The 25,961-nt window shown below is 39.8% G+C and overlaps 10 protein-coding genes across 10 annotated transcripts; 3 read left to right on the forward strand and 7 right to left on the reverse strand.

Moving 5' to 3' along the window:
• Nucleotides 1-68: 68 nt before the first annotated feature.
• On the reverse strand, nt 69-2,164 carry BRETT_004539 (uncharacterized protein; the record flags this gene model as incomplete). The annotated part of the gene is made up of 2 exons (XM_041283035.1): nt 69-1,961; nt 2,141-2,164. The coding sequence occupies 2 exons, from the start codon at nt 2,162-2,164 to the stop codon at nt 69-71; spliced, it is 1,917 nt and encodes a 638-aa protein (XP_041136387.1).
• Nucleotides 2,165-2,866: 702 nt separating this feature from the next.
• Nucleotides 2,867-5,308, reverse strand: BRETT_004540 (uncharacterized protein; the record flags this gene model as incomplete). Its single annotated transcript, XM_041283036.1, has 1 exon — nt 2,867-5,308. The coding sequence occupies one exon, from the start codon at nt 5,306-5,308 to the stop codon at nt 2,867-2,869; it is 2,442 nt and encodes an 813-aa protein (XP_041136388.1).
• Nucleotides 5,309-6,848: 1,540 nt separating this feature from the next.
• Nucleotides 6,849-7,092, reverse strand: BRETT_004541 (uncharacterized protein; the record flags this gene model as incomplete). Its single annotated transcript, XM_041283037.1, has 2 exons — nt 6,849-7,029; nt 7,076-7,092. 2 exons carry the CDS (start codon nt 7,090-7,092, stop codon nt 6,849-6,851), a joined length of 198 nt encoding a protein of 65 aa, XP_041136389.1.
• A 446-nt stretch (nt 7,093-7,538) lies between these two features.
• Nucleotides 7,539-8,369, reverse strand: BRETT_004542 (uncharacterized protein; the record flags this gene model as incomplete). Its single annotated transcript, XM_041283038.1, has 1 exon — nt 7,539-8,369. The coding sequence occupies one exon, from the start codon at nt 8,367-8,369 to the stop codon at nt 7,539-7,541; it is 831 nt and encodes a 276-aa protein (XP_041136390.1).
• Nucleotides 8,370-10,990: 2,621 nt separating this feature from the next.
• Nucleotides 10,991-12,598, forward strand: BRETT_004543 (uncharacterized protein; the record flags this gene model as incomplete). The annotated part of the gene is made up of 1 exon (XM_041283039.1): nt 10,991-12,598. The coding sequence occupies one exon, from the start codon at nt 10,991-10,993 to the stop codon at nt 12,596-12,598; it is 1,608 nt and encodes a 535-aa protein (XP_041136391.1).
• A 194-nt stretch (nt 12,599-12,792) lies between these two features.
• Nucleotides 12,793-14,118, reverse strand: BRETT_004544 (uncharacterized protein; the record flags this gene model as incomplete). The annotated part of the gene is made up of 1 exon (XM_041283040.1): nt 12,793-14,118. The coding sequence occupies one exon, from the start codon at nt 14,116-14,118 to the stop codon at nt 12,793-12,795; it is 1,326 nt and encodes a 441-aa protein (XP_041136392.1).
• A 569-nt stretch (nt 14,119-14,687) lies between these two features.
• Nucleotides 14,688-16,430, forward strand: BRETT_004545 (uncharacterized protein; the record flags this gene model as incomplete). The annotated part of the gene is made up of 1 exon (XM_041283041.1): nt 14,688-16,430. One exon carries the CDS (start codon nt 14,688-14,690, stop codon nt 16,428-16,430), a length of 1,743 nt encoding a protein of 580 aa, XP_041136393.1.
• A 1,856-nt stretch (nt 16,431-18,286) lies between these two features.
• BRETT_004546 (uncharacterized protein) lies at nt 18,287-19,783 on the reverse strand (the record flags this gene model as incomplete). The annotated part of the gene is made up of 1 exon (XM_041283042.1): nt 18,287-19,783. One exon carries the CDS (start codon nt 19,781-19,783, stop codon nt 18,287-18,289), a length of 1,497 nt encoding a protein of 498 aa, XP_041136394.1.
• Nucleotides 19,784-21,655: 1,872 nt separating this feature from the next.
• Nucleotides 21,656-23,425, forward strand: BRETT_004547 (uncharacterized protein; the record flags this gene model as incomplete). Its single annotated transcript, XM_041283043.1, has 1 exon — nt 21,656-23,425. The coding sequence occupies one exon, from the start codon at nt 21,656-21,658 to the stop codon at nt 23,423-23,425; it is 1,770 nt and encodes a 589-aa protein (XP_041136395.1).
• Nucleotides 23,426-23,436: 11 nt separating this feature from the next.
• BRETT_004548 (uncharacterized protein) lies at nt 23,437-24,492 on the reverse strand (the record flags this gene model as incomplete). Its single annotated transcript, XM_041283044.1, has 1 exon — nt 23,437-24,492. One exon carries the CDS (start codon nt 24,490-24,492, stop codon nt 23,437-23,439), a length of 1,056 nt encoding a protein of 351 aa, XP_041136396.1.
• Nucleotides 24,493-25,961: the final 1,469 nt, after the last annotated feature.

A 25,961-nucleotide genomic window follows, 5' to 3' on the forward strand; every position in this document is an offset into this window, starting at 1 on the left:
TGTAGTTAACAAGATGGCGCCTGCATTTCTTCAAATTCACAATTGTAAATGGTTGATTAACGTTTTCCCTAATTATACAATGCAGATGCTTCTTCGTCTCGCAAGGCTTTGACCTGCTTTCCTAAGCTAGCCAAAGTAATATTAATTCTAATGAGAGCAGGTAGTATAATCGCAAGCTCTCTTGCATACGACTCCAGCCATCCTTTAAAATTCTTCACGCATGAAAATACAGTCAAAGACTGATCCTTATTGTCAGCAGTGAACATACAGATTAGCATGAGATCACGAAAATACATGAATTGTGAACGTGAAAAATTATACCAAAACGAGCGAACCTTGGTGTGTGAGAGACTTTGGAGAAAGTTCACCATTTGCTTAAAAAGAATTATACTTTTGTTGTAATAATCATTACTGCACCTATCCCACGCTTGCTCTTGATACTTTACCCTATTCACCAACATGCTTAGAACAAAATATGCCAATCTTATACTTTGATATGGAAATCCCTCGTCAAATTCTGCATTTTCATAGTTTTCGTCCCATTTTTTTAGTTCTGAATTACATATATCACATGCTTGCTGTACATCTTTGGAATCACGAGAATGCGAAAGAACCTGCTTTGCAAAATCACCCAAAATCCGTGTTAAATCAATCGATAACCAAAAACCCTCAGCGTCATCTAAAATGTCATCTATGTCGTCAAATATATCCTTAGTTCTATCTAAAGAAAGAGAAATTGGAACCGATATCGATGAAGGCAGAGATGAAGCAACCTTATTCCACTTTTCAAGGAGCTGGATAACATACCAAATACGCATTCTAAGGTTTTTTTCGTATTTCGGTATATTCCAATCCCGGCAATCCAACTCAAGACCAAAAGAGAATGCAAGTGAGGTCATCATGCTTAAGAAAGAGCTTTCAAATGGAGTGATATAACCACACTTCTTAAAAGAATACATATGATAGAAGAGAATCATACATTTAATTGTCACCAAGGTTGGCGCGCTCAATTCTCTAATAATTTCATAATACGCAACAGAGAAGAATATACTGTCATCAAAAATGAATGCAAGTGGATCGTTCTTCAAGATGTCCAAGCCATACTGTGGAATAGTTGTATCATAGGCAATAAAAGGGTAGACAATCTTGTACAAGAGAAGCAACCAAAGTGGGTGCTTAAACTCCGTTTCACCTTGTGAGATCTTTCCAGGCGGATCGGCCAAAAATTCATTGATAGTTGACCCATCTATAATGGGAAGGCTTGCCAAAATGTGTTTAACATAAAGAATTACAATATTAGGAATGTGTGGACGAAGTAAATCAGCACGGGAAAGATATTCATCGAGATCCAAACCAGGTGTGAGAAACTTGTAATTCTCTCTAACAGCAACGGATGTTTTCTTATAAGCAAAGAGCGCACTATTTGTAAAAGGAGGCATTGACGATACACCGGGTGACATTCTACTTTCTGAGATTAAGCGAAAAAACTTCGTTGGAAAATAGCATTCATTGCTCTCATTGTATCTAAAAAACCTGTGCCTTAAAATAGGATCATACTCTCCAAGTAGGCCATAATGTATCCCACCATATGAATGATATTCGAGACTTTTAACGGGAGGTGATGATTCAAACGAGTTTCCCATATTATTGGCAGCTGCATCCACATTTGGTTGAAGTGACAATCCAGCAAGATCAAAGTATGTAGCATTTTCATCCAAAAAGATGTCAAGCCAATCCGTGTCTCCAAAAGGTGGTAGAAGCTGAATATCTTTCACCTTATGTTCGATCTTACTCCGATCTGCTGAAGTTTGTCGTCCCTGATGTGATCTTAAATTGTCTTGAAATGCACTACCAACTGTATCTCCAAGTCCGAATTTGAGTGACTTTCGGCATTTACCGAGCTTGTAGAAGAAGGTGATGCAGAAGACATCGAATGAGAATATTGGCCAGCCATATCTGATCTACTATGCACATCTCTTATACATGCAATTCCTTTTTTCTTACAATTAGTGCAAACCCCATCTATATCCAAAACACATTTCTTCTTCGCTTTTTTACACGCCTTGCAACTCCGTTTTCGGACACTTTGATGTGGGGTGATATCCGGTCGCTGCCTCTTTCCACTTCTCAGTTTTAGTACCTTAAACATGAGCGAAGCTTTCATGCCAGGTAATATTCCAACAAATTATTAGGTGCTGGTATTAATAATCAAGGTCAGAAAGCAATAAACCTTACTCATTTAGATCTTGAATTGAGTGGTTCGGAACCACCGCGACATTTTTTTTTTCGGATGTCTAATTTGAAAAAAACGTCTCAAATCGGCGCGTCATTTATTTATTAGTTGCTACTTCATCCTTTCTCTTTAACTGTTCCTAGTTTCATCTTCGGGCAAGCTTTTAATAGCACCAAGAGTTGCTCGCAATTTTCTGTAATTTTAGTAGCTCCCATGATCAATATTTTTTGGGAGGATTTGTAATTTGAAGAAAGCATATAGAAATATACCCGTTCGTTGAGACAGAGCCAAAAGAGTTATTCGATCTGGTATATTGACAATGCGTTAATGCGTAGAATATTTAAAAGTAAACAATAGAGTAAAGAAATAAATTACTTTCAGTATCAAGAATTCCTAACCACTCATTAAAGGAAAGGACAAAGGCACAAAACAATGCCTACATTGGTATTGCATGCACAGAATTAAAATAAAGTAGAAATACATAATTGCTTCTGTGCTTGCGAAGAAGTTGTTGAAAGTACAAAGGTGAAAAAGAATACACAGAATAAAGGAAGGGGTGGCTAAACAGTCATTCAAAGAAAAAGAAATTCTGAACGACAAACCTTCTTTATAAACCAGACAAACAGACAAGCATCAAACCTCCTGCTCATGAATGTTCTTGCTGAACTTGTTGATAAGAACATAGTAGCTCCGTACAAAATCATTGTAGTAGTGGTTATGAGAGTCGAGCCAGCGACACACATCTTTGCACTTATCGATTGCCTGCGAGATTTGCTTGCGGCGCTCCTTGGGAACAGCCGGTGCAGCACTAAATCCCATACGAACCATGTTAATCATAACGACAGTTGAGAAAAATATCTCGAATTTGATTGTATCGCTCGACTTAACGAGCTCAATTTTGTCTGAGTTATAAGCCAAATTAATGACCTCTATACATTCGTCGATCATTGGATCCACGACCGGACGAACTTTCGTCTCATACAGTCTTCTTCGTTCATTTGCTCGTCTTGCTGCCGAAGAATCACTTACCACACTTGCAGGAGAGATGACATCCCCAGAAGTTCTTCCAGAGCCCGAAGTTGCAGCATCCATATCCGAGTCATCATCCTCACTATCATCCTTTCCCTGTTGGGGAAACTCCCCGTTGAACATAAGCGGGCTATGGTATATAAAGCCCTTATCCTTGCCGAAATCTCGCAGAAAACTCCGCCGATATATCATCATCCGTGCGAAATGGTAACATATACTGATAAACGACCCTAGCGGAGGCTGCTCACACAAATATCGCCAGTCATCGTATGCTGATTCAAGCTCTTTTATAGAGGTCTCAACAGGCTCCTCAAACTGGAGACAATTATACAAGGATAGAAGAATTGATAACTCTGCCACGATCTTACCGTCAAAAGCAGTGGAAGACGAGATCCGCAAGATTTCACGGCACTGGTCCATTCTGAGCGTATCAATAAGGCACGGACGTCCAGAGAGAATACAGAACGTGAGATGAGTCACTGCCAAGTGATTCCAAAGCCGAAAGTTATTAACACGGTCAGGGTGAGACTTGAACCGGTCGGACAATAGATTTAGATCCATCTCTCGGGTAATGAAGTGCAACAAAGCGTAGCCAGACATGTACCAGCCGTCAAAATAGACACTTTTGTATGAAAGGGACATGGCGAACGCAGAAATCATAACCATTGCCTGGAGCATTTGCTTGCTCTGGGGGATCTTACCGACTGTATCTGCAAGCAAGGCCTCAATTTGCTGTAAAATTAACCAAGGTAACTCGCCACGCGAATCGAGGTTACTTTCAGAACCTTGAGAATTCTCGCTTTTGACCGTAACTTTATCGTAGTGAATAAGACCCATAATACAGCAAACAGCAAGCAATAAAGAGCTGTCCTGCCTAATTGAATCAAGGAGGTCCTTCGGGGTTTCAGTCTGCGGGAAAGATGTCCAATGACCATAGTACTTGTTGAATAATTCAAATAGTTTCAACGCCTCATCGTAAGTTAGAATTCCAAGCTTGATTATATCGTGCTTGTACTGATCCTGCTCAGAGCTCTCGTCCAGCACCAAGTTGTAGGCTAGTTCCTTACTGAAGTTCATTCCAAAGAACGAAGACACCGAGCGGATGTCTCTGAAGGGAGTCACATTGAAAAAAAGGGTGTCGAGACGCGGGTTAATGTTAACACTGCCACCGGAAGCTGCACCAGCTGCAGCCTGTGGTGCAGAGGTGTTGCTACCGCTTACAGAGGCCCCAGCCCCATACATAGTGGTGTAAGGATTAGCCTGAGAAACAGCAGCAACGGGTGCTTCTGTATTAAGAATTCCAGCAAGCGATGGAGACGCGGAGGCTGCTGCTGCTACTGCACTATCCGTAGAAGACGTACCGATACTAGTCCCGGCAATACCGGGAGGAGAAGGCAAGGCAGGCTGTGCTCCAGCCATTGCTGCTCCACCCATTGAATGAAAGCTTCTCGAGCCGATTATGTTACCGGCAGCCAGAGATGCTCCGTTGTATATCATACTCCCCTGCCTGTTGGCGTTGAAATCGTAGTACGGCTGGGAGTAAATTGGGGTACCAGGCAAAGCACTCGGAAGAGCACCAGAAAGTGCAGTTGGTGTCAGTAGTGCACCCGAGCCCACTCCGCCAGCAGTACCCCTGTACCGCCCTAACAGAGCCATCACACCACGATGTATTTCATCAATTTTTTGCCGGGTATCATCACCGAAACGCGGATCTCCCGGATTGATACCAGCTGGCTGAATACTCTGAGGAATTCCATTATGCGTCTGCAACGTCGTCCCACCACCAATTGGTCTCATGCCACTGGCGGGGGTTGCAATGGTAGTGGCAGGCTGCAACAGAACGTTTGACTTGGCAAACGAACGCGAGGAAATTTTCATGTTGCTCAAGGAACATTCCAACCCCAGATTCGCACATCTGAAGCACAAATTTCCATTGCTCAAGTAGTTACACCTGGTCTTGGCTTTTCGGCACTGTGCACACGCCACGGCAGCTCTTCTGAATGCATACTTACGGCTTTTTCCATTTTTGGAGTGTGCTGCCGCCATCCTTTTTGGGAGGTACTCTGCAACTTAAAAAAGCTTTGTTATCCGATCAATGTTTTCCTTTAGATGTGTTGATCGTGTTGTTGAAAAATGTACTATCTTAGCTGTTATACGATTCGGTATTATCACCCATTGATGTGTGTGCAATGCAAGCGGAACTTAAAAAAATAATATGTGAAATCAACACGACTTGCTAAGCTGTTCACGTCTACTATTAAAGAAATCTCGAGGCTATGAAAGTGTCAGTGAGGATGTCAAAATACGATGGAAATCGCACGGCTAAAAGAGAGAAAAAAAAAAATGTCATTGCTGAAAAAATAAAATTAGGTAAAAAAAAAAGGCCAGCAAAAGTAGGTAGTACGCACGCATACACATATCCAGATGTAATAATAATAATGTGAATATGCGAACCATGAAATTGAAAAGCAAAAAAAAAAAAGGACATAGGGAGTCCATACAAATGAAAGATTAAAAGTGTAAAAAGTGTATGCACCAGGGAAATCAGAAAACACGTCGAACCGAAAGCAACATATTAGGGGAAAGGAAAGGAAACCTGGACACCGGGTGAAGACGGGCCAATTAGGCATGCGTTAGAACCAAAATTAAGAAGAAATACCGAATTGAATGGGGTTCATCATATAGCTGATGGACGCAACGAATTAAAACAAACGCTGCAATAATGGTGAACTACAACAAATGCCGTGGGAAAGAATTTAAAAACAAGGAAATTCGAAATGACAGAGATAACTTTGAAAGAAGAATAGGAAGAAAAAAAAGAATGAAAGGAACAAAAGTTCAAAGCAAAAAACAGGTCTTGGATAGAGTCAAAGAAAGACACCCGGATCATTGGGATGGCTTTTTCATGAATATCTTTTCTCAATGGGAAAACCTGGGAATTGTCAAAAAATCACAAATGGCGGAAAAATGATCCGTTCGAAAAGAAAATCAGAAATGGCTGCATGCGCCAGTAATTGACGTAAACGGCTGCGACTGGGCAAAAAAAAAAAAAAATTGTCTTGCGGTTGCCCGGATTGCTATTGAATTGCCCCAAACATCCATTATATAATAACCATTCATATATTGCGAAACTGATATCAGAGTCAAGTGAGAGCGATGGCCGTAAGATAAAAAGTAAGAATCGATCTTTAGATACTAACGGAGCAGACGCACAGCAAACGTACTCTATATTTGTCATTATCTTGGAGATCGCCGAATGCAATTGAGAGAAGGGAAAATTTCAAAGGGGGAAAATCATAACATGCGGGCCGGTGCTCACTACACTGCCTTGCCCAATAAAACTAACTAACCCATGCCCATTAAAAAAAAATTGAAAGCGGAAAAATGAAACATCAAAAGAATAAATCGTACAACCTAACCGGAATCGTAAAAAATATATACAATGCCCTATTCTAAGTAGTTCTATTACCATTAATACTTACAAACAATAGCTACAAACGCCCTATTAGAGGAATATGGTAGCAAGTGCCATATAAGCCCTAGATATCCACCGCGAATCATGAATACTACACAGGCGTCCGTATTTTCAATCCTGATATCGCACAAAGCTGTCCACAAGTAGATCCAAATACTTCTGGCCGTCCACCCTGCTGGCGGCATTCACTTGAGCAAGACCTTTCCATTTAAACTTCTCTCTCCTGTCAACGATTATTTGACCAAGGGAGAGCTTGCTTTCGGTCTCAACTGCAATGTCAACCTTCTTATGACTTGCGAGGAGTGATCAAGGCACATTTGTACTTACTTCAAGCATACTCCTCTCCAAGAAACATGGAAAAGTTACTTTTCAATGCCTATCGATGTATTACTACTAGAGAATACAAAGCTGACTACACACCATGCGATTATGAGGTAGACGTTTTGGCTACGGTTTCTAGAGTATTTCAGTATCACAATCTCATGAAGTTTATGATAGCACCCCTTGAGAATTCTCTCAAGGAATGTACATTTACAAAATCGCAGCGTCAGAAAGTGTTATTTGAGCTTTCAAGTTGCTATAATCGCTTGGGATTAAAAAAGCACGCATCATCACTAGATATTAAGCCAGGATGTGATGCAAGTTCAAAAATTATGTGGGCACTACATAACTGCATGCTTATTGAAATTGATAGCCATGTTTTCATGCCACAAGATATGATTAAGAAATCGTATAATAAACTAATGAGTGCGATAGTCAATGATAATGACTTCACTTTTAAAGGGAAAAGGGACAGCTCTCTCATAATTGATCTAATTTAACCATTATGGAACTATCCAAAGCATAAGCGACCGCTAATGGATCAATCAACGCGCAATAATCACCAAATCCACGTCTTCTGAGGAAGTTAAGGACCCCAATGACAAACTTGGCTGCTGGGGACTTACTTTTCTCGAGAATTTCACAGTGTTCCTTATCCATGGCAATGCAAGGCTGGCAGAATATGTCCATACCAACCGCCACAAGGTTGAACTTCATGTCGAAGACAATTTTAGCAGCCTCTGGGTCTACGTAAACGTTCCATTCACTCACTGGGTTATCACCTGTAGCATGGAGAGCTTCAACGGGCGAAAATCCGTACGAACCTCCAATCATGACCACCTGCTTAACCTTTTTTGGTAGCTCCGGATCTTTAATGCAAGCTAACGCAACATTCGTCAGAGGTCCAAGGCAGACTATAGTTATATCGTTCTTGTACTTGTTGACCGTCTCACAAATAAGGTCCGACGCCACCATCGGATCTTTCTGCTTTTCCCAACCACTTTCTTCAAGTTCTGGCATGTTCAAGTCAGCAAGTCCATCTCCACCATGGAAAAACGGATCCTTTGGATATGGACGAACTAGGGGCTTTTCTGGTCCCTGACCAAGCGGAATATCAAACCGGCCAATCATTGAGAGAACTTTCTTTGCGTTTTGCATGCACTTACTGGCAACGAAGTTTCCAGAAACTGTAGTTATGGCCTTCACATCAAGGTTACCCGGAGAAAGTGCAAGAAGAAGAGCTGACGAATCATCGATGCCAGGATCGCAGTCAATGATCACCTTCTTTGGAATTTTGGCATCCTGGGTCATGTTGAATGGCTAAGATTAAGTTGCTTGGATTAAAAAGGGCAAGAAATCATACAACAAAAAAAGGGCGGCCAAACATACGAATTTGAAGGGAGGGGAAACAAAACGGATTATATATATTCTATAACGTTGGAAGCGAGCAACAGCCGAAAACCACCGCGCTCAATAGTTAAACACAAAAGAAATGCCATATATGCACCGGATATAATTCTTCGCAAACTAAGTATTAACACCATTTTCACAAGCAGAACTTTTTTCCGTGGGTCGGACCTGCGGCAATTTCTTGCTCAAATTTATTTCACGAACACCGCGGATTCGGATCCCCAGTAGGTCGGAGAAGCACTGGGTAGCAAAACAACAAAAAAATAACAAGCCACGCTTCCCGGTGGTTGATCCGCCGGCAAGCTACGCAGACCGCATTTTTGTTGTCTAAGCAGACGGAATATGCCAATCCTGCTTACTCGAAAAGGAAAATTTAGCACAACGCTTTCCGATGTCCATTTAGTAACGGTTGAAGCGGCAAACTTGCATACGAACTAATACCCTTAAACAGGCATAATCTAGATAAGGTATATCTACTTCAAGTACTCGGGAAGTGGAAGAAGTCAAGAGACTTTAATTAAACCTAATACAACTATCAATAATGTTGGTATATGGTCAATAATCTTGTCTTCGGAGCCAAACAGGCACCCCTTGTTTCTAAGATTGTATTGCTTACGTATTCTCAAGCCGTTATGGGCTTAATAAACTTTATGCTTAAAGTAGTGCAATTGACCAAATAAATTACTCTCAAATCTCTGTAACTGTTTTTCCACTTTGGTAGATAACGATCTCGACGTAATCTTATCGAAATGACGAGGGGACAAGCTACTGGTTGGTGATTGCAGAGAAAACCAATATCTATCGGTGAAAGCCGATTGTTCATCGTGTAGAAACAAATTCTGTTTATACAACTGCAGAGCATATGGAAATGAGATAATGAATCATAACGTTTGGCTAATTTCATCTCCTCAATGGCTTCGGACGGAATGAAGTTTATTCTTCTGCGAGTCAATTGGATGCTCAATTAGTAAGAAACGCGAGGATTACATAAAATTAAGACATACATGCATATCACAAAATTTCCCGTACCACCAAGCCTTGTTAAATAATTGTAAGGACAATGGCTCTCAATGGAGTCATTCCTAATGCTTTAAACGAAAAAGCCCGAACCGAGACAGAAACACAAATGCTGAGAAATGCTAATACAGGATCCGATTGATGCTTCTTTTAATAAGAATTTGATGGCAACAACCACTCCTTTAACCATTTTTTTCATCATACGGAACTGTGACATTCTCGAGTGGTGATTGAAGAATACTTAACACAATTTCGGGGAAGGAGAATATCAATCTTTATACCGACTTCAACAATTAATCCCGGTGATTCATATATCAGACGCTCTATCGTGCGTTTGTAGGTATTCCGCGGGTTGAGCCCCCGGGAACATTTATTGACGGCATGGGGCTGAAAACAGAAAAAAAAATTAAATAAATAAATAATAACAGCGCAGTAGATGTTCCACATCGGACAGCACCGCTTGTCATCTCCATGCATTTAACTATTATATAACCTTATCTGATATCAGATTCAGACTAACCCAATCAGATACGATACAACTAATAAAATAGAAAAAAATAATAATATCGGCGAGGAAACGTACTCTTTCCTATCTTTCCACTCTATGATGTCCATCTGTTTGCACTACATTTTCCAACGCTATCATATTCAGTCTACTACTATGTGTGGCCTAAAACAATTTTAACCCTCATTTCCAAGATTGTGTGTTAATGTGTTAATTGGTTTGAAAATGCTCAAACTAGAGTAAAAATTTAGGGGGGCTAAAAAAAAAAGATCATGCCCTTTTGCGCTAGACTTAAACTAAATCGTAGAAAAAAGGGGTTCTGTCCATTCTCCTTTGTGGTGAATGAATGCTCCCTACTAACTCCTTGTAATGGTTTACACACTTCTCTGGAACTGAATTTGGTGGATAAGTCCTCGCCTTTTTTTTTTTTTTTTCTTTTCTCTTCCATTAGGCCAATTTTCATGTGCTTATCTATAACTGAGCGGGATAAACCGAATGTAGACAGTAGCAAGAACAACATTACAAACCGTAAACGACTCGTGGACCCATAGATAGTGCATTAGCTTTGAAAAGTGGGTTTTAATTGTTATAGGGCAAAATAAACAATACGATAATAATTTGGAAGAGGAGAAGAATGAAAATTTGCAAAAAAACCAACTACTTGCTGTTGTCAGCTACAATTATTGTGATGCACAAATATTTTCTACTCGTTGGGATCAACCTTCTATTTTTCATTGTCCACACTTATCAGACTAACTGTAGTGTTTCGGTTTCGGTTTCGGTTTCTGCATTATAATTTTTTTTTTCTTTTGACTCCTTTTCCTTGCAACTATCTGTTTTCCATCTAAATATTTAAAGGTGTTACACCCCAGTTTAATCATTCGTTGAACGTGCGAATAGCTATCTTGCGTTAGACTTAGATTTGGTAAAGCAGGTATAGATTTCAGGCTTACCAAGTTTTCTTCAGGCGCTAATCATTTACCTTAGCACTTTTCTTCAAATGTCATCCAAGAAAGAAGAACTAGGCGATGCCCCAGAGGCATTTAGCACTGACTCAGTGAGCCAGTCTCCTTCTGCAACTCAGAAGGTTGGTGCACAGACTAAGTCTCCATATGTGTCTGAGACTCCGGCAAAGGCTGTGAGCAGTACAAAGTTAATGGCAGCAGCACTTTTCTGTGCCATAGTTAACGGCTGTACTATGGGTGTTGATCAATCCATGATGAATAACCTTAACATGATTGACCAATATATTGACTACTTCAACTTAGACTCTGATATGGAGGGTCTCTTTTCTGCCGCCATCAATATTGGTTCTGTTATTGGAGGATTCTTTGCTTCCCAGATTATTGAAATCAAGCACGTCGGCCGTAAGGGTGGTATTCTTATCAGTTGTCTTATCACTTACTTGGGTGTTGGTCTTCAAACAGGAGCTCGAAACAGAGCCATGTTTATTATCGCCCGTATTTTCATTGGTATTGCTGTTACAATAAATGCTGTTTCTGCACCAACGTACGTTGCGGAAATGGTCAAGGCTAAATACAGAGGTTTCTTTGCCGGAATTTACATGGCATCATGGTATTTCGCAGCCATTATAACTACCGGTATTTCATTGGGAACTTACACTGTTAATTCTACCTGGGCTTGGAGAGGTATCTCTCTTTGGCAGTTATGTCCATCCATTCTTGCTGTTTTGGTTCTTCCATTCATCCCAGAGACTCCTCGTTTTCTTGTCTTCGTTGACCGTGAAGATGAAGCAATGGATGTGCTTAGAAGATACCATGGTAATGGAGTGGAGACTCCACTTGTGAAAAACGAGTTTGCCGAGATCAAGAACGTTCTAGATTTCGAGAAGCAGCACAAGTCTTCGTGGATGGACCTTATAAAGACAAAGGGAAACAGATGGAGAATGTGGATTATCTTCTGGATGGGTGTTGCCTCTCAGTTGACTGGAAGTAACATTGTCGGTACTTATCTTGGGCTTTTCCTTGACAACTCTGGAATAACATCCACTAGAAAGCAGATCGTCATCAACTTGACTATTCAGGTGTGTAATTTGGTTTTTGCCGTGCTCGGATCTTATCTCACAGAAGGTTGGGGTCGTGTTCCGATTATAACATACTCAACTGTCTTTATGGGAGTTTGCTTGTTCATCATGGGTGCTCTTCAGAGTAAATACTCAGATGGTCACAGCGCTGCTGGTAGTAACGCCTTGATCTTCATGGTTTACTTGTTTTCCGTTACTTACTCCTTCTCTTTCACTCCACTTTGTGTCTCCTATCCTGTTGAGATTTTGAACTATTCTATTAGAACTAAAGGTATGGCTTTCTCTCAGATTGTGACGTTTGCTTTTGGTTTCTTCAACCAGTACGTTTTGCCTATTGCCTTGGATCACATCTCTTGGAAGTATTACATGATAAACGGTGTCTACAACCTTTTGCAGGCTGCTCTTTTCTATTTCACGCTTGTTGAAGTCAAGGGCTTGACTTTGGAAGAGATAGACGAGAAGTTTGATGGCGTTTCGCATACTAAGTACCCTACTCACTTGAAAGAGATCGAGTCGAAGAATGTTGAAGATAGCGAAGTGGCTAGTGTCTCGGACAAGGCCTAAATGGTTGACGTCATTCATTTATACATACTTATCTCTTATTCTTTTTGATTACAGCTTACTTTTCCCTAATAATTCCATTTTTGTTTTGTTTTCTTTTCGAACATTATTTTTCTTTATTACTAATCGTTCACTCTATCAATAATAATTAACGTTGATCGAAATATGTACTTAGAGTATCTTATTACCTGTTTAGGCTATTCTTTTCCTACTGAGTATCTTATACATCTATTTAAGTCATCCGGTAGAGCATTCCAGTCAACCGCCATTTGATGCTTTCTTCTTTCTTCTAATAAACTGGATATTTTGGTCTCATCCAATGCACCTGTCCTGCAATCAACGAGGCTTAAAATTGCGATCTTAGTTCTTTTGTGTCCATGCTCCATTTTTTCTGAATTCACAAAATCTTGATAGATTAACGGAACGTTGGAATACCGATAATCAGAGATAAACATGCTTCTCCAGAGCAAGGACCAATGAATCTTTGCACCTTTAGGTATGATTCGGTGATTACCGAAATTTGGCCAGTATCGAGTAACCCATTTTCCATCATTCTGTCTGGTTAAATAGCCGAATGGAAGAATTTCTACAAACCACCAGAACCATGTTGCGATCAAACTACTGTCTCCTCTCCCACAATTCCCTTTTTCACCAGTTTCTGATAGTTCAATTGGTGTCTTACTAGGGACAGGAAAGAGATCATCTCTGCCCATTGGTTGACAATCATTGAACATATAAGGTGGACGTTTTAGTGAAAGATTATCATGGTGACAAGCAAGAACACAGTCTTTTGGAGGAAATTTTGTCGAAAATTCATTAATGGCTCCCTGCTTGAATAGAACTCCAAACTCAAGGGCAAATGAAAGCATCCATCTCAAGGAAACGTTAGATAATTGATGTCCATTCTCATCTAAAGGCCAACTACCCCCGATATCGGAATGATCACCAGGAAACCAGACTTCTACCATATCATCGGAACATCGTTGATCTTGCATAACTGAGAATAAAGGTTGCAGTTCTGGATCTGACATTGCACCAAGTTCCTGCTCAGGATTCTGCGCAAAGAGATTTTCCTTGAACCTACATCTTCTTTCATTAATGCTAATTGCATGCCGGATATGTTTCACGTGGGATGTGATTGAAGTGTATGGAAACATTCTGTCGATTATAATACCACAGGAATTGACAGAGTCAAAGAGTCCCATAAGTTCTATTTCCACCTTTTGCCTACAAAAAGTCTTTCGAAACTCTTCCAAACTTTCGCAGCTATCTCCTTCTGTTGGTTGGCCATCCTTTTCCCATTTTTGGTACATTTTCCAGGCAGTTGGAACCATAGTTTGAAGACTTTGATCCAATAATCCAATCTTGTGGATCATTCCAGCAAGAATTCGAGCCACAAAAGATCCTCTGCTAAACCCAAAAAGATATATTTTGTCACCGGGACAAAACTGCTTTATGAGAAATTTGTAGGCCTCAATTACATGGTAGTCGATTGTGAAAGCGAATGCCGCATCTAAATCCATCTGTATGTGTTCAATTAGCGAAGAAAAATGGTTGCGACTCCCGATCGAACCATAATCAACTCTAATGTTATTACCAATTCCGGCTAAGATTAATTTGTTAGAATATAATCTGTTTAGATGAGTATTTGAAATAATACTTACGTTGGTAATAACATATTTGTTCGAAAGGATTCTCTCGATCCAACATTCTATAGAGCTTTAAAACATTGGAAGGACTTCTCTTTCCAAAATTATTATTTGTTCCATCAAAGCACATAACAATGCTTTTGAAAGGGGCGTTCATTTTTAACCTCATTAAATACGTAAAATACAGGGACATATATCATAGGACCTTTTGAACAAGAATGGATAAAGGAATAGTTTTATTCTAAGCTTACCCAAATCAGCGAAGCCCGTGATCAACAAAGAGAACATTTAGCAAACCAGGCGGTGCAGAGAGATACAGGTTCAAAAAAATTTCGAAAAAAAATTTTAGATATGAATAAAACGACAAGGATTATTATCTGAAGGCTGTAAGACTCATACGTTCAAGAAGAATCAGGTTGGACAGTAATATTCATAAAGAAAGTATGACGGAAAGTATAGCATTAAAGAGGGAGGAGGCCGAGAAAAACAAAGAGAGTGCTATTGACAGTGAAAAGATCAAGGAAGAACTTAGAGATGATTTGGATGGAGGTTCCGAGTCCTCAGAATCTGAGCCAGAAGATGAATATGGAAAATTATTAACAAATGATGTTGAAGAAGGCTTAAGCAAGGTGTTGAAGGCCATTAAATCAGGTGATAAGGCTTTGTTTGATCCAAAGGTGAAATTTTTCAAAGATCCTTCGAAGGATGCCGAAGAGAAAAAAAGTGAGAATGATGAGCATAAGCCAATTTACCTTAAGGATTATCATCGTATGGCATTATTGGAAACAAAGACAAATGAAGATGAAGAAGATGAAGAGATGATAAATGGAAACAAGCAGGAGGAACTCGAAGGAGAAGGAGATGAGATAATAAAACCATACACTGAGCAACAGGAAGCAGACAAAGCTGCTCTTCTCTCCGAGATTAACAAGGAATTTGAGGACAAGAATGAGGATGGAGATGATGAAACATTTTTGAAGAAGAAGCAGACAAAAGTTGATATTGCAGATAAAGAAACAGAGGAACAGGATTTACCGGATCCCACAGTTGATGGTGGAGAGAAGTTTTTAGAAGCATACATGGACAAACAAGCATGGATACCAACGGACAAATCGAAGGATCTTACCAAGGGAATGAATGAAGACGATCCAGAATTTGATGATGCTGCGGAAAGATTTGAAAATGCATACAACTTCCGTTTTGAGGATCCACACGCCGCTGAAATTGTTTCATATGCAAGATCTCAGGCTACAATGAGAAGAGAGAAGATGAATTCGAGAAAGAAGGACAGAAAGAAGGAGCAAGATAAGAGAAGGAAAGAGAAACAAGATGTTCAAAAGCAATTGAAGCAAAAGAAACAAAAGAAGATCAACATGGTTATGGATAGAATTAAAGAGGTGCGAGAAGCTGTTGGCAAAGAGGTGCCTGAATCTGTTATTGCAAGCGTTTTTGGTGATATATTGATGCAGGAGGATTTTGATAGCGATGAGTGGGACCAAAAGATGAATGAAGTGTTTGAAAAGTATTATGGTGGAGAGGAAGAAGGAGGAAAAATCGAGAAACCACAATGGAGCGATGATGAGGAAGAGACGGAGGAAAAAGAAGGAACCGAAAAGAGTGGTGAAAATGAGGAAAATGAAGATGAGGAGACAGTTGTGTCTAAAAGAAAACAAAAAAGAGTTGAGAAGCATGCTAAAAAGCAGCAAAAAGAGCAGCTCAAGCAGGTTGCTGTTGATGTTGTGGAAAAACGAGCATCGGATATTTTGGATGAAGTGCAGCAGGAAAGAGGAAGAAGCAAGGTTAAAGAACCTGTGAAATTCAGATATAGAGAAGTTTCACCAGAGAGCTTTGGCTTGACTACGAGAGATATTTTATTTGCAAGTGACACCGACTTAAATGAGTTCGTTGGCTTGAAGAAACTTGCCCCCTACAGACGTAAAAATGACGTTGAGGAAGATAAGATGAAATTTGGAAAGAAGAAAAGACTCAGCGAATGGAGAAAGAAAGTGTTCCATAATCCGGAGGGACCAGATTTTGAGAATGAGGATGATTTGAGTGACGTTAAGATTCCATCAATAGTTAACGGTGGGAAACATAAGCATCGCCATAAGCACAAACATGGCAACAAAAAGCGTCGTGCCGAAGATGCACAAAAAAGTGATGGCAAGAAGAGAAAGACCAATTAGATAATACTTAAACCTTACTTTGTATGCCGGGCCCACGAAAGCTAGAACAGTTTATAATAATATACATTGGTGAGAGGTGAAAAAACCTTGAAAATTATTCTGAAAGGTTGACTTTTTTAATAAGTCGGTAAACTGTGCGAGTATTAATGCACCTCAATACCTTGACATGAGGGTTTTGCTTTCGATAAAAGAAAATCATTTAAGATATAGACAAGCAAAACTAATTCTAGGAACATAAAGGAAGAAACCCAGATTTCTCAAATTGGAAACATCTACAAAGCGTAGATATGTAAACGTAAGTGTTCTAGGCTTACTTTGTGTACACTGGGTGGTATAGGCCTATTTCCGGGGTGGTGATCAAGTCGGAAATGCTGATGGACGTGGACATTAACTGTTAACGGAAAAATGCGATGAAAATGCTTCAAGCGCAATTTATAAATTTCTTTTCAAAAAAGAGGGGAAAACAGCTCTGAAAGGGAAGCTTATCAGATGGCATAAACGCACAGAATAAACGTATTCAAATTGGGAAGAAGCGAATCAAAAACATTATTCATCATGACTGAAATCAAAAGCATTATCCACCATGACTGAAGAAATCAAAGAGATTAAAGCCATTGGCGTTCAGGATTTTGACCATTGGCTATAAACAAAAAGCTTCACATACAAGCCAAGAAAAAGAAGGCTGTAGGATATAGACATTAAGGATGAATCCTGTTGTGTTTGTGGCTCCGATATCCACTGTACATGTGGAGATTGGGGAAGGCCTTATGTTCCATCAGCCGTTGGCCATGAGATTATCGGTAAAATAGTTAATCTCGTAGAAGGTGTGGACAAATCAAGATTCCATATCGGTGACAGGGTTTGAGTAGGAGCCCAATGCGACCGTCGTGGTGAATGGTACTGTTGCGAGCACAAGCACGATCCATGTTGCAAAAATGGTTTTGGAACTCACGGTTCTATTGCTCCAGATGGACAACACACCCAAGCTGGATATGCAAATTACACCAGAGTGAACAGCCACTTTGCATACAGGATTTTAGATGCTCTTGACAGTATCTCTGCAGCTCCATTGATGTGTGGAGAAATGACCGGACTTCTCCCTTTACTCAAAGCTGGTGTTACAAAAGGAACTAAAGTGGGAGTTGTCAGTATAAGAGGTATAGGCCACATGACAATTCTTTTTGCCAAGGTGCTGAGGTGACGGCCATTTCTAGAACCTACAAGAAGAAGGAGATTGCCGAGAAGTCGGGTGTCGATCATTACATTTCTACCCCAAAGAGGTCCCTGGCGAGTATCAGGATTCGCTTGATGTCATTGTTAACACTGCATCAACCTTCAGTGAGAGCCACATCAATTTCGTTATGTCGATGTTGAGACACTGGCCGGAATCTTTGCCTTTATCACGATGCCAAAGGTGGGTGAGGAGCTTGATCTCAATCCTATGTTCTTGGTATACGCAAATTATCAGGTTCGGTTATCGGCTCGCCTGAAGGGATTGAAAAGATGCTTCAGTTTGCAAGAGGATGCTCGCCAATGGTGTTAGGTTTAGATTTGTTTTCACCGGCTACGATAAATACTTTAAACAGTAGGGTTATTCGCTTTGCTTGTAAAATCATTCTTTGCATACTTGCAATATAATACAGCTCATGCGTAAAGCATGCGTAAAATACATGTTCGCCGAAACAGGCTAGCAGAATAGAGTATGCTTTCTGTCTCTATCTTTGAATATTACACTAAATCCTAATCTGAACTTCCTACACCTGCTGTAAATCACCACAGAGAAAAATAGTATATTTATTTGTTTACTCTTAAATAGTAGCAGATTACCGTAATTAGTACTTTAAACAGGACGGAATTCATAGCTCAGGCTTGTTGAGCTTCACTCTGACAAGCTTGACCTGCGTGTAGTTATCCAAAGCTTCGGCACCCATCTCTCTGCCCAAACCAGACTGCTTGTAACCTCCAAATGGAGCATTCTGCTGGAGATCACTGTATGTATTAATCCAAACGGAACCAGCCTCCAATCTATCAGCAACGTAGATGGCCTTGTTGATGTCAGTAGTGTTAATACCGGAACCAAGACCGTATTCTGAGTCGTTGGCCTTCTCAACAAGCTCATCAATGCTCTTGAATGGCAAAACAACAGCGACAGGACCGAAGATTTCTTCCTGTGTCAACTGAGAGTCCTGAGGAACATCGTAGTAAACCGTAGGCTCGACAAAGAAACCCTTAGTACCAATTCTGTGACCACCAGTGAGCAACTTCAAGTTGGTCTTCTCGGCGATCTTGATGTAGTCCAAAACAGTCTGGAACTGGTCAGGTGTGGTCTGTGCACCTTGGTAAATGCCCTTCTCAAATGGATTACCAACCTTCAACTTCTCAACAGCCTCCTTGAACTGCTGGAGGAAGTCGTTGTACCACTTCTCATCAGTAGCCTGAATGTAGATTCTGGAACCGGCACAGCAGACCTCACCACCGTTGAAGAAGATACCTGTGATCAAGTTCTGGATGGTCTGCTTGATGTTACAGTCCTGGAAAACAATATTTGGAGATTTACCTCCCAACTCCAAGGTAACCTTCTTGATGGTGTCAGCAGCACCCTTCATGATGCCTCTACCAACCGAGGTAGAACCAGTGAATGCAACCTTTCTAATCTTTGGATGCTGCAAGATCGCGTTACCACAGTTTCTTCCACTACCTGGAATGACGTTAAGGACACCTGCTGGCAAACCTGCTCTCTTGAAAAGGGAGGCAGCGTACAAGTTACTCAATGGTGTAGCACTGGCTGGCTTAATGACCATGGTATTACCGGTGGCAATTGATGGACCAACCTTCCATGAGAACATAAGCAATGGGAAGTTCCATGGTGTAATGGCACCACAAACACCCAAAGGCTCTCTCTTGGTGTATGTGAGGTGGTCTGGACCAGTCTCAACAGTTCTTCCATCAACCTTATCACAGTATCCGGCACAAGATCTAATGTACTCAACAACCAAGTTGACATCGAACCGAGCACAATCCAACGACTTACCGTTGTCAAGAGACTCAATCTTGGCCAAGACCTCTCTCTCTTCGTCAAAAAGCTCTGCTGCACGATACAAGATTCTAGCTCTGACTTCAGGCTTGGTGAATTTCCACTTAGCATAAGCCTTGGAAGCACACTCGACAGCGTAGTCAACATCGTCAGCACCGGCTTGCTGCAAAGTAGCAATCTTCTCCTCGGTGATTGGAGTAATCACATCGAAGGTCTTTCCAGATCTGGCCTTGACATATTCGTTGTTGATAAAAAGTCCAGTCGGCTGTTCGTAAGTTTCCCCAATAACTGGGAAAGTAATAGTCTTTGAAAGGGACATGATGGAACGGATCTGGGTACTAATAATTCTGTTCTGGATGCCGAAACGGTCTATTACTTGAAATGCTCTCCTAAAACCTGCAAATAGCATAGAAGTTGCAACTTTTATTAATTGTGGCTGACACAAGCCTTTATATATATATGAGGAGGCAACTATGGGGGCGGATGACCGCTAACATTTGGAAAATTTTTGAGAAACACGCTGCATTTTATTTTTAATCCTTTTCCTAGGAATTTGTCACTTTTCGTAAATTTCTACGTGGGCCAGCACCTAATCCTGCTATTACTAATTTTCTTTACCATTGTCTTGATACTCTCTACCGGGCAACTTTTTCAATAATTTTTTGTGGCACCCCCCAATTCGCCGGTTCCGCACCCCCTCATATAGAGTTTTCATTTGTTTTTTTTTCCGCCTTCACCGATGAGAAGATTCCATAATTGGGAATCACTCGATATTTTAGGAACGGCGACTTCTTTTCGGAGACAAAAGTAATCTCCACCCCCAACAAATTTGTGCTACATCCTTAACAGTTTTAAACATCACCATTAGTGCTGGGACCATTTATTACGTCCTTACCATCGGATATCGGGGAAAAAAAGAGGGGGGGAGAAAAAAAATAAAAGCAATGCTGGTTAAATGCAAAAATGAGGTCATGTATGAACTCGATTCTTCATTTTGTTGTCTCTATGTTTTTTTTTGGCTCCGCTTCTTTTACCTGAACGAACACTAGCCATGACTGTACGAACAACTGAAGAAAAAGGCAAAAAAAAATAGATAAAGGGGCAAAAAAATGCAACTAACATGTAACTTATCTTGCCTAATAAAGCGCCAGCAACTAAAGATTTACTCAATTCGGTTTTCGGCCTTTTTTTTTTTCATTTTTTTTTCCCTGAAATTTTTTCCTGCTGAGATCGATGCACTCACATTTACTTTTTATCCCGCTTTCTTTTCTTTTTTTTCAATTTGTCTGAATCATAGATAGGGCTTTGTGTTCAATGCATTTCGCGGACAATTTTGTACTTCACTTACCTATGAAAGCGTGACATAATAACTTTTCGGTGTTTGCAATAATTCTTCTCTGTCTGTGGGGAAACACATAATCCCCATATATCCGATTCATTCGATAAAAACGCATCGGACATCTTTAGAACCCTTAAAATATTAGCAACTTCTGGTATTTTTGATGAGAGATGCCAACAAAAGAAGCTGATTATCTATGTGCCAATTACGTAATATTATTAGACAATCGTTGTTTTCTTGTTCCTGAACTCATCCAACAAATAAATCGGCCCAGTTTAAAAGAAAGATCATTCATGAAACGGGATTATGCTTAATTTTGTGAAAACACATTTCTTTAAAATATTAAAGTAGCAAAAAAGACACTTTTGTTTTTCCAAGAAAGTAGTACATATGATTCAAGAAAGGAGACGGAATAAGGGAACTAACTTTCCGAATTACCATAATGAAACAGGTAAGCATCTCGTACATTAATACATACCTGAAGAGGTTGTCAAATAACTTATGCGAAATACCTTATAAAGGGCAAAAAAAATTCAATGTCCGTAGAACATTAGGAAATTGGTTGATTGTAGTATTGACGAACTGTAAACGTTCACATGAACCGGTTGAGATTCGAAGTGATTTGCAATGCATTTCCGTTCCGCCTTTTCGTTTATAGTGCCTGCTTTCCAACCTCATACCCCAAAGGTCGTTCGAGGTCGATAACGTCGATAAGAAAAAAAGCAAAGCGCGAAGAGCATATGAAAAAAAAAGTTAATCAGAAAATGCTCGAATCTCAAACTTTAGCAACGCGTTATTTATGTGTTCGTCAATACAGAACAAAGAAGTTGATGACGTTCGTAATTCAACGAAATGAAGGAGGAAATCAGTGTTCTTGGATATCTTAATCCACTAATAAATGGAATGAAAAGAAAATTGAATGATGATTTAAGCTTATCAGACGAGACTTTGTTGGATAGCGATAACGAAGGTGAGGAGAAAGATTCATTCGATCTGTTATTTGGTGCTGCCAAACGGGGACCGAAGCCTAAAAAGTGCAATAGTAAAACATACGGTAAAAACACAGGGCACACACATTTACACTTAAAGATCAAACGACATCGGCCAAGTATAGCTGATTACTTTGCATCAGGAAGAAGGCACAAGCAGAATTTAGCTGGCGAGCTTGGATTTGATTTAAAAACAGCGTTAATAGAGGATGAAGCACCAACAAGCATGAGAACCTTGGAAGACTTAGTGGAGAAGGAGAAAAATATAGACGGTCTTCTGAAGGATGATGCTACCGAGGTTAGGAATGCAAAAGAGAAGGATCAACAGTTAAGGCAATACATTAAAGACAATTTGGATAAGACCTTTATCAATGATCCGATGAATACTGAATACATACAAAATCTTGAAAAAAAGCTAGAAAATACTTATGACAGCGATGAGTTATACGACTTTTACTTTGTGTTATCTAGTGGAGCGTTTGGCTCAAATCAATTTACCAAGAAGTATTATGAGTTGAGGTCTCGGATCGTACATGGAAACAGAATTTCCCTAAAAGATACAGAAATTACATCAGCCTTGGGTTGTCTTTCAGAGGAGATGCAGCCAAATTGTGCGCTTCAGTATCTCAACGTGAATCCAATACACCTTGATGTACAAGATTTGAAAACCTTTGTTAACAGTTTAGGTTGTGAGGAGCAAACATTTGACAAGAAAGATAAAAAAGTTAAATTAATGTTGAACAACAAGAAGAGTATGGGCCCGCAGATTTTGGTTGCTATTAAAATGTATGTTTTAGCTCATTGGATATTAAGTTGTAGTTTCAGCAGTGAACTACTAGAGGCAACATTGTGCGACTTGATTTATTTGATGGTTGATGCACGCATGAGTGGTACAACTATAGATGAATCCACAATTGTTAATGGATGTCGAATGAATGTGCTACAGGTATTGACATCATCGTTTTTGGAGCTTTCAAAAAAATGTGAGCGCATCTTAGAAATTATCAAAAAGTGCTTATTTGGAAGACCTTTTTTGTGGTTCAGATTTATAGACAACCTTGTGATATTCCCTGGAATTGATATTCCAGACAGACAGGCCATAATTAACTTAAGAGCCAATTGCTACATGCTGTTTGTGAATGATATGAGTTTTAATGACACAACGGTAAATAGTGATAAACCAGAGCTGAAACCAAAACAAGACTATTCACATTTATTGAAAACCAAAAAGGATATTTATCATCATCTAGTAAAGCTATTAAGATATTTACAGCATTACAAGTTGCGAAGTGATTTTTTAAAAAATGGACCATACGAAGAAGCAAAGAAAGTAAATGAAACAAACTACCTTGAAAATAGGGAGGCATATCGAATTGCCAAATTACGAATGCTATCACTCGAAAAGCTCTGCTTCTCATATATTGATTTCTTAAGATACGGGGAATCTAAGTTCGAGGAAAAAGAAATACAGAAGAGGCTCCGGAAGTTGAAACGACATTGTATGGAGATAAAACATACCTATTTCCACGATTTTACAAAACTGGTCTGTCCAGAAATAACAAAAAGCTTATCGGCAATATCCTTCATTTGCGAGCGCGCCCAAAGCGAAATGGTAACAACTGATCCATTCTAATCTGAACCAACCTAAAATAACTCCGGGCAGGCCTTTGGAAGTTCAACGATATCTCTAATTATCGTTATGTTTGGGTTCTCGGTTTTTCTTTTCGATATTTCGTCGGCTGTGGCATCCTCTATATACTGGATGATATGGCCCCAACCGAATTTCGAAGCCGCATCAACATTGATACTCGAATCATCTATAAAGTATGCATTGCGGGGATCTGTGACACCGGCATCCTCCAGAGCTTTGTCAAATGCACTTTTCATTGGCTTGCAAGTCATTGGCACGTGCGAGTAATCACAAAATGACATGCCGTCAAATAAATCGCCTAATCCGAGAAGCTTAATGACTCTCAAGCCATGATTTTTGTATGCGTTAGTGAATAACCACAGCCTTTGAATCTTGCCCTCCCGTTTGAGTCTGATGAGAAGTTTTCGAAGTTTTGAATTCGGCACGAGGATCCGATCAAGTGGTAGGGCATCATCCACTACTTTATTATAGTCCAAAGCATTAATTCTATGTTTTCTAACTAATCCCTCAATTGCCAATCCGTATTCTTTGTAGTATTTCATGTGCAATCTATAAGCTTCCTGATCGTTTAGATGTAGATGCTTTTTGAAATATCTATGGATATAGATCTGCATGAGATCGTGGATCTTAGTCGATTTTTTGTATAGGCAATTGTCGATGTCAAAGAAGAACACTTTACCATTATCTGGTTTCACGGGTCCAAATCCGCATGGTAGATAAACCTTCGGCAAGTGTGCCGCCAAATGTGCCTGCTCCATCTGATCATGTAACGAGGCATGAATGTTAATCTGAGATCTGGAAGCCCTCAGTAAAATAGCCTCCTCTTTTATCATATCCTTGGATTTTTGCCTAGAAAGAGAGGCACCATTAACTTCATCTTGCTTATAAACTTGTTCCCAGTTCGAGTCCCGATCGGTCCCATCTTCCTTCTTCCTGTCTTCACAAACACTGCATACGCTTTTGTTTTCATGTTTCGAATTCTCTAAAACTGATCCCAATATACTTTTGTCTCGAGAGCAGACCGATGTATTTTCCTTGTTTGACTGCATTTTGACAATATCAATTGTATCGTCTTATTTAATCTATAGCAGGAATTCCTACAGCCTCACCAAAAATGATTTATAAGGTTATAGAACCATCAAACAGGAAGTTCGGAAATTATGACAGATGAAGACCTCGTGCCTTATTGGCAAGGACCAAAAATTATTAATTGAGTAATAATAAACCGAGAGGTTCCGATTGCTCACTCAAGATCCTAAAATACTAAAATAAATTTTGCGTCGATCGATTCACAAACAAGACGATCCCAAACGCTGGAAGTAGCCATACCTCACAAACCTACAGGTGACAGTCCTATAACTTAACACTAAATAATAACAATATCTTCATGGCAAAAGACTTCGCGATCTTCTCCAGCAGGTGAAGATCGCTGTTCTCTGCATGAACCGGTTAACCAGGGAATCTTGAAAAACGAAAATGTTAAAGCACCATCTTTATGGGGTCCGACCTTAAAATATAAGTCTATAATTAATAGTAAGAAACCTTTTTTTTTTGATTTCAGGAAGTTCGAACTTTCTCCGTCACTTTCTTTTTGAAAGTTATATTGAGTTGCTCCGAGTGGAAAAGTGGATCATAGCTCAGATAACGCAGGGATGTAAAAGTAGAAAGTGTGGATGATAAGATCGCGCTTTGTTCGAATACCGTGCATAAAGAAAATTAGGCGCCAGATAATAGAAAAGGCATTTGGTGCGGAAGTCTCGAAAAGATAAACCAAAGTAAATTTTAGTTGAATGCAGGGGAGGTGGCAGAAATAGAAAGGAGAGATTACACAATGTGGACAAGAAAATTCTAAAAGGGGGAAAAAAAAACAGTTTTTTTGATGATTCAAGTTTGATGAATTATAAGCTTTTATTATCTTAAGCAGACAATTTATATAGTGCTTCTGTGATATTCTGTTCAAATGCTGAAACTGGTGGATGAGATGCTAATTATTAAACTCATAAAGATACATAGCAGGGCACATAGTGGCTAGTGGATTAAGGTCCAAATAAGCATATAAACTCATATTGCGGAAACCGTAGTCTAAATTGATTGTAACTACTTTTCGATTTACCGACTCAATTTACTCCACCTATTCTCAAATCGCAGAGAGTCATATGCACTGAATTACGGCGAACCCAGCCAGGCTCCATAACGAAAGAACCCCTGTTTAGGAAATCTGCTTCCCCGACATGCGGCTCGACCTGTTTATATTGAATATTTTCAGTTTGTGGCTTTATGCTGGATGTCAGGCTTATTTAATTTAAAAGCGTGTCGCTACCACGGTTAACAATAGGAATGCGAAGGGGAAAAGAGAATGAATTTCGCGGCTCACACCGAAAAATGAAATTAAAGCTGTCTTGAAACAATGTTCTGGCGGGCAGGTTTGCAATAAGTTTAGCAGTACATTCGCGAAATTGTCAGTCGCTATCTTCCTTCCGCCGTTTCTTTATATTGTTTGCACACTTCTGTTTTAGGG

This window comes from Brettanomyces bruxellensis, chromosome 7 (assembly GCF_011074885.1).
Source record: "Brettanomyces bruxellensis chromosome 7, complete sequence".
Classification (NCBI taxonomy): Eukaryota; Fungi; Ascomycota; class Pichiomycetes; order Pichiales; family Pichiaceae; genus Brettanomyces; species Brettanomyces bruxellensis.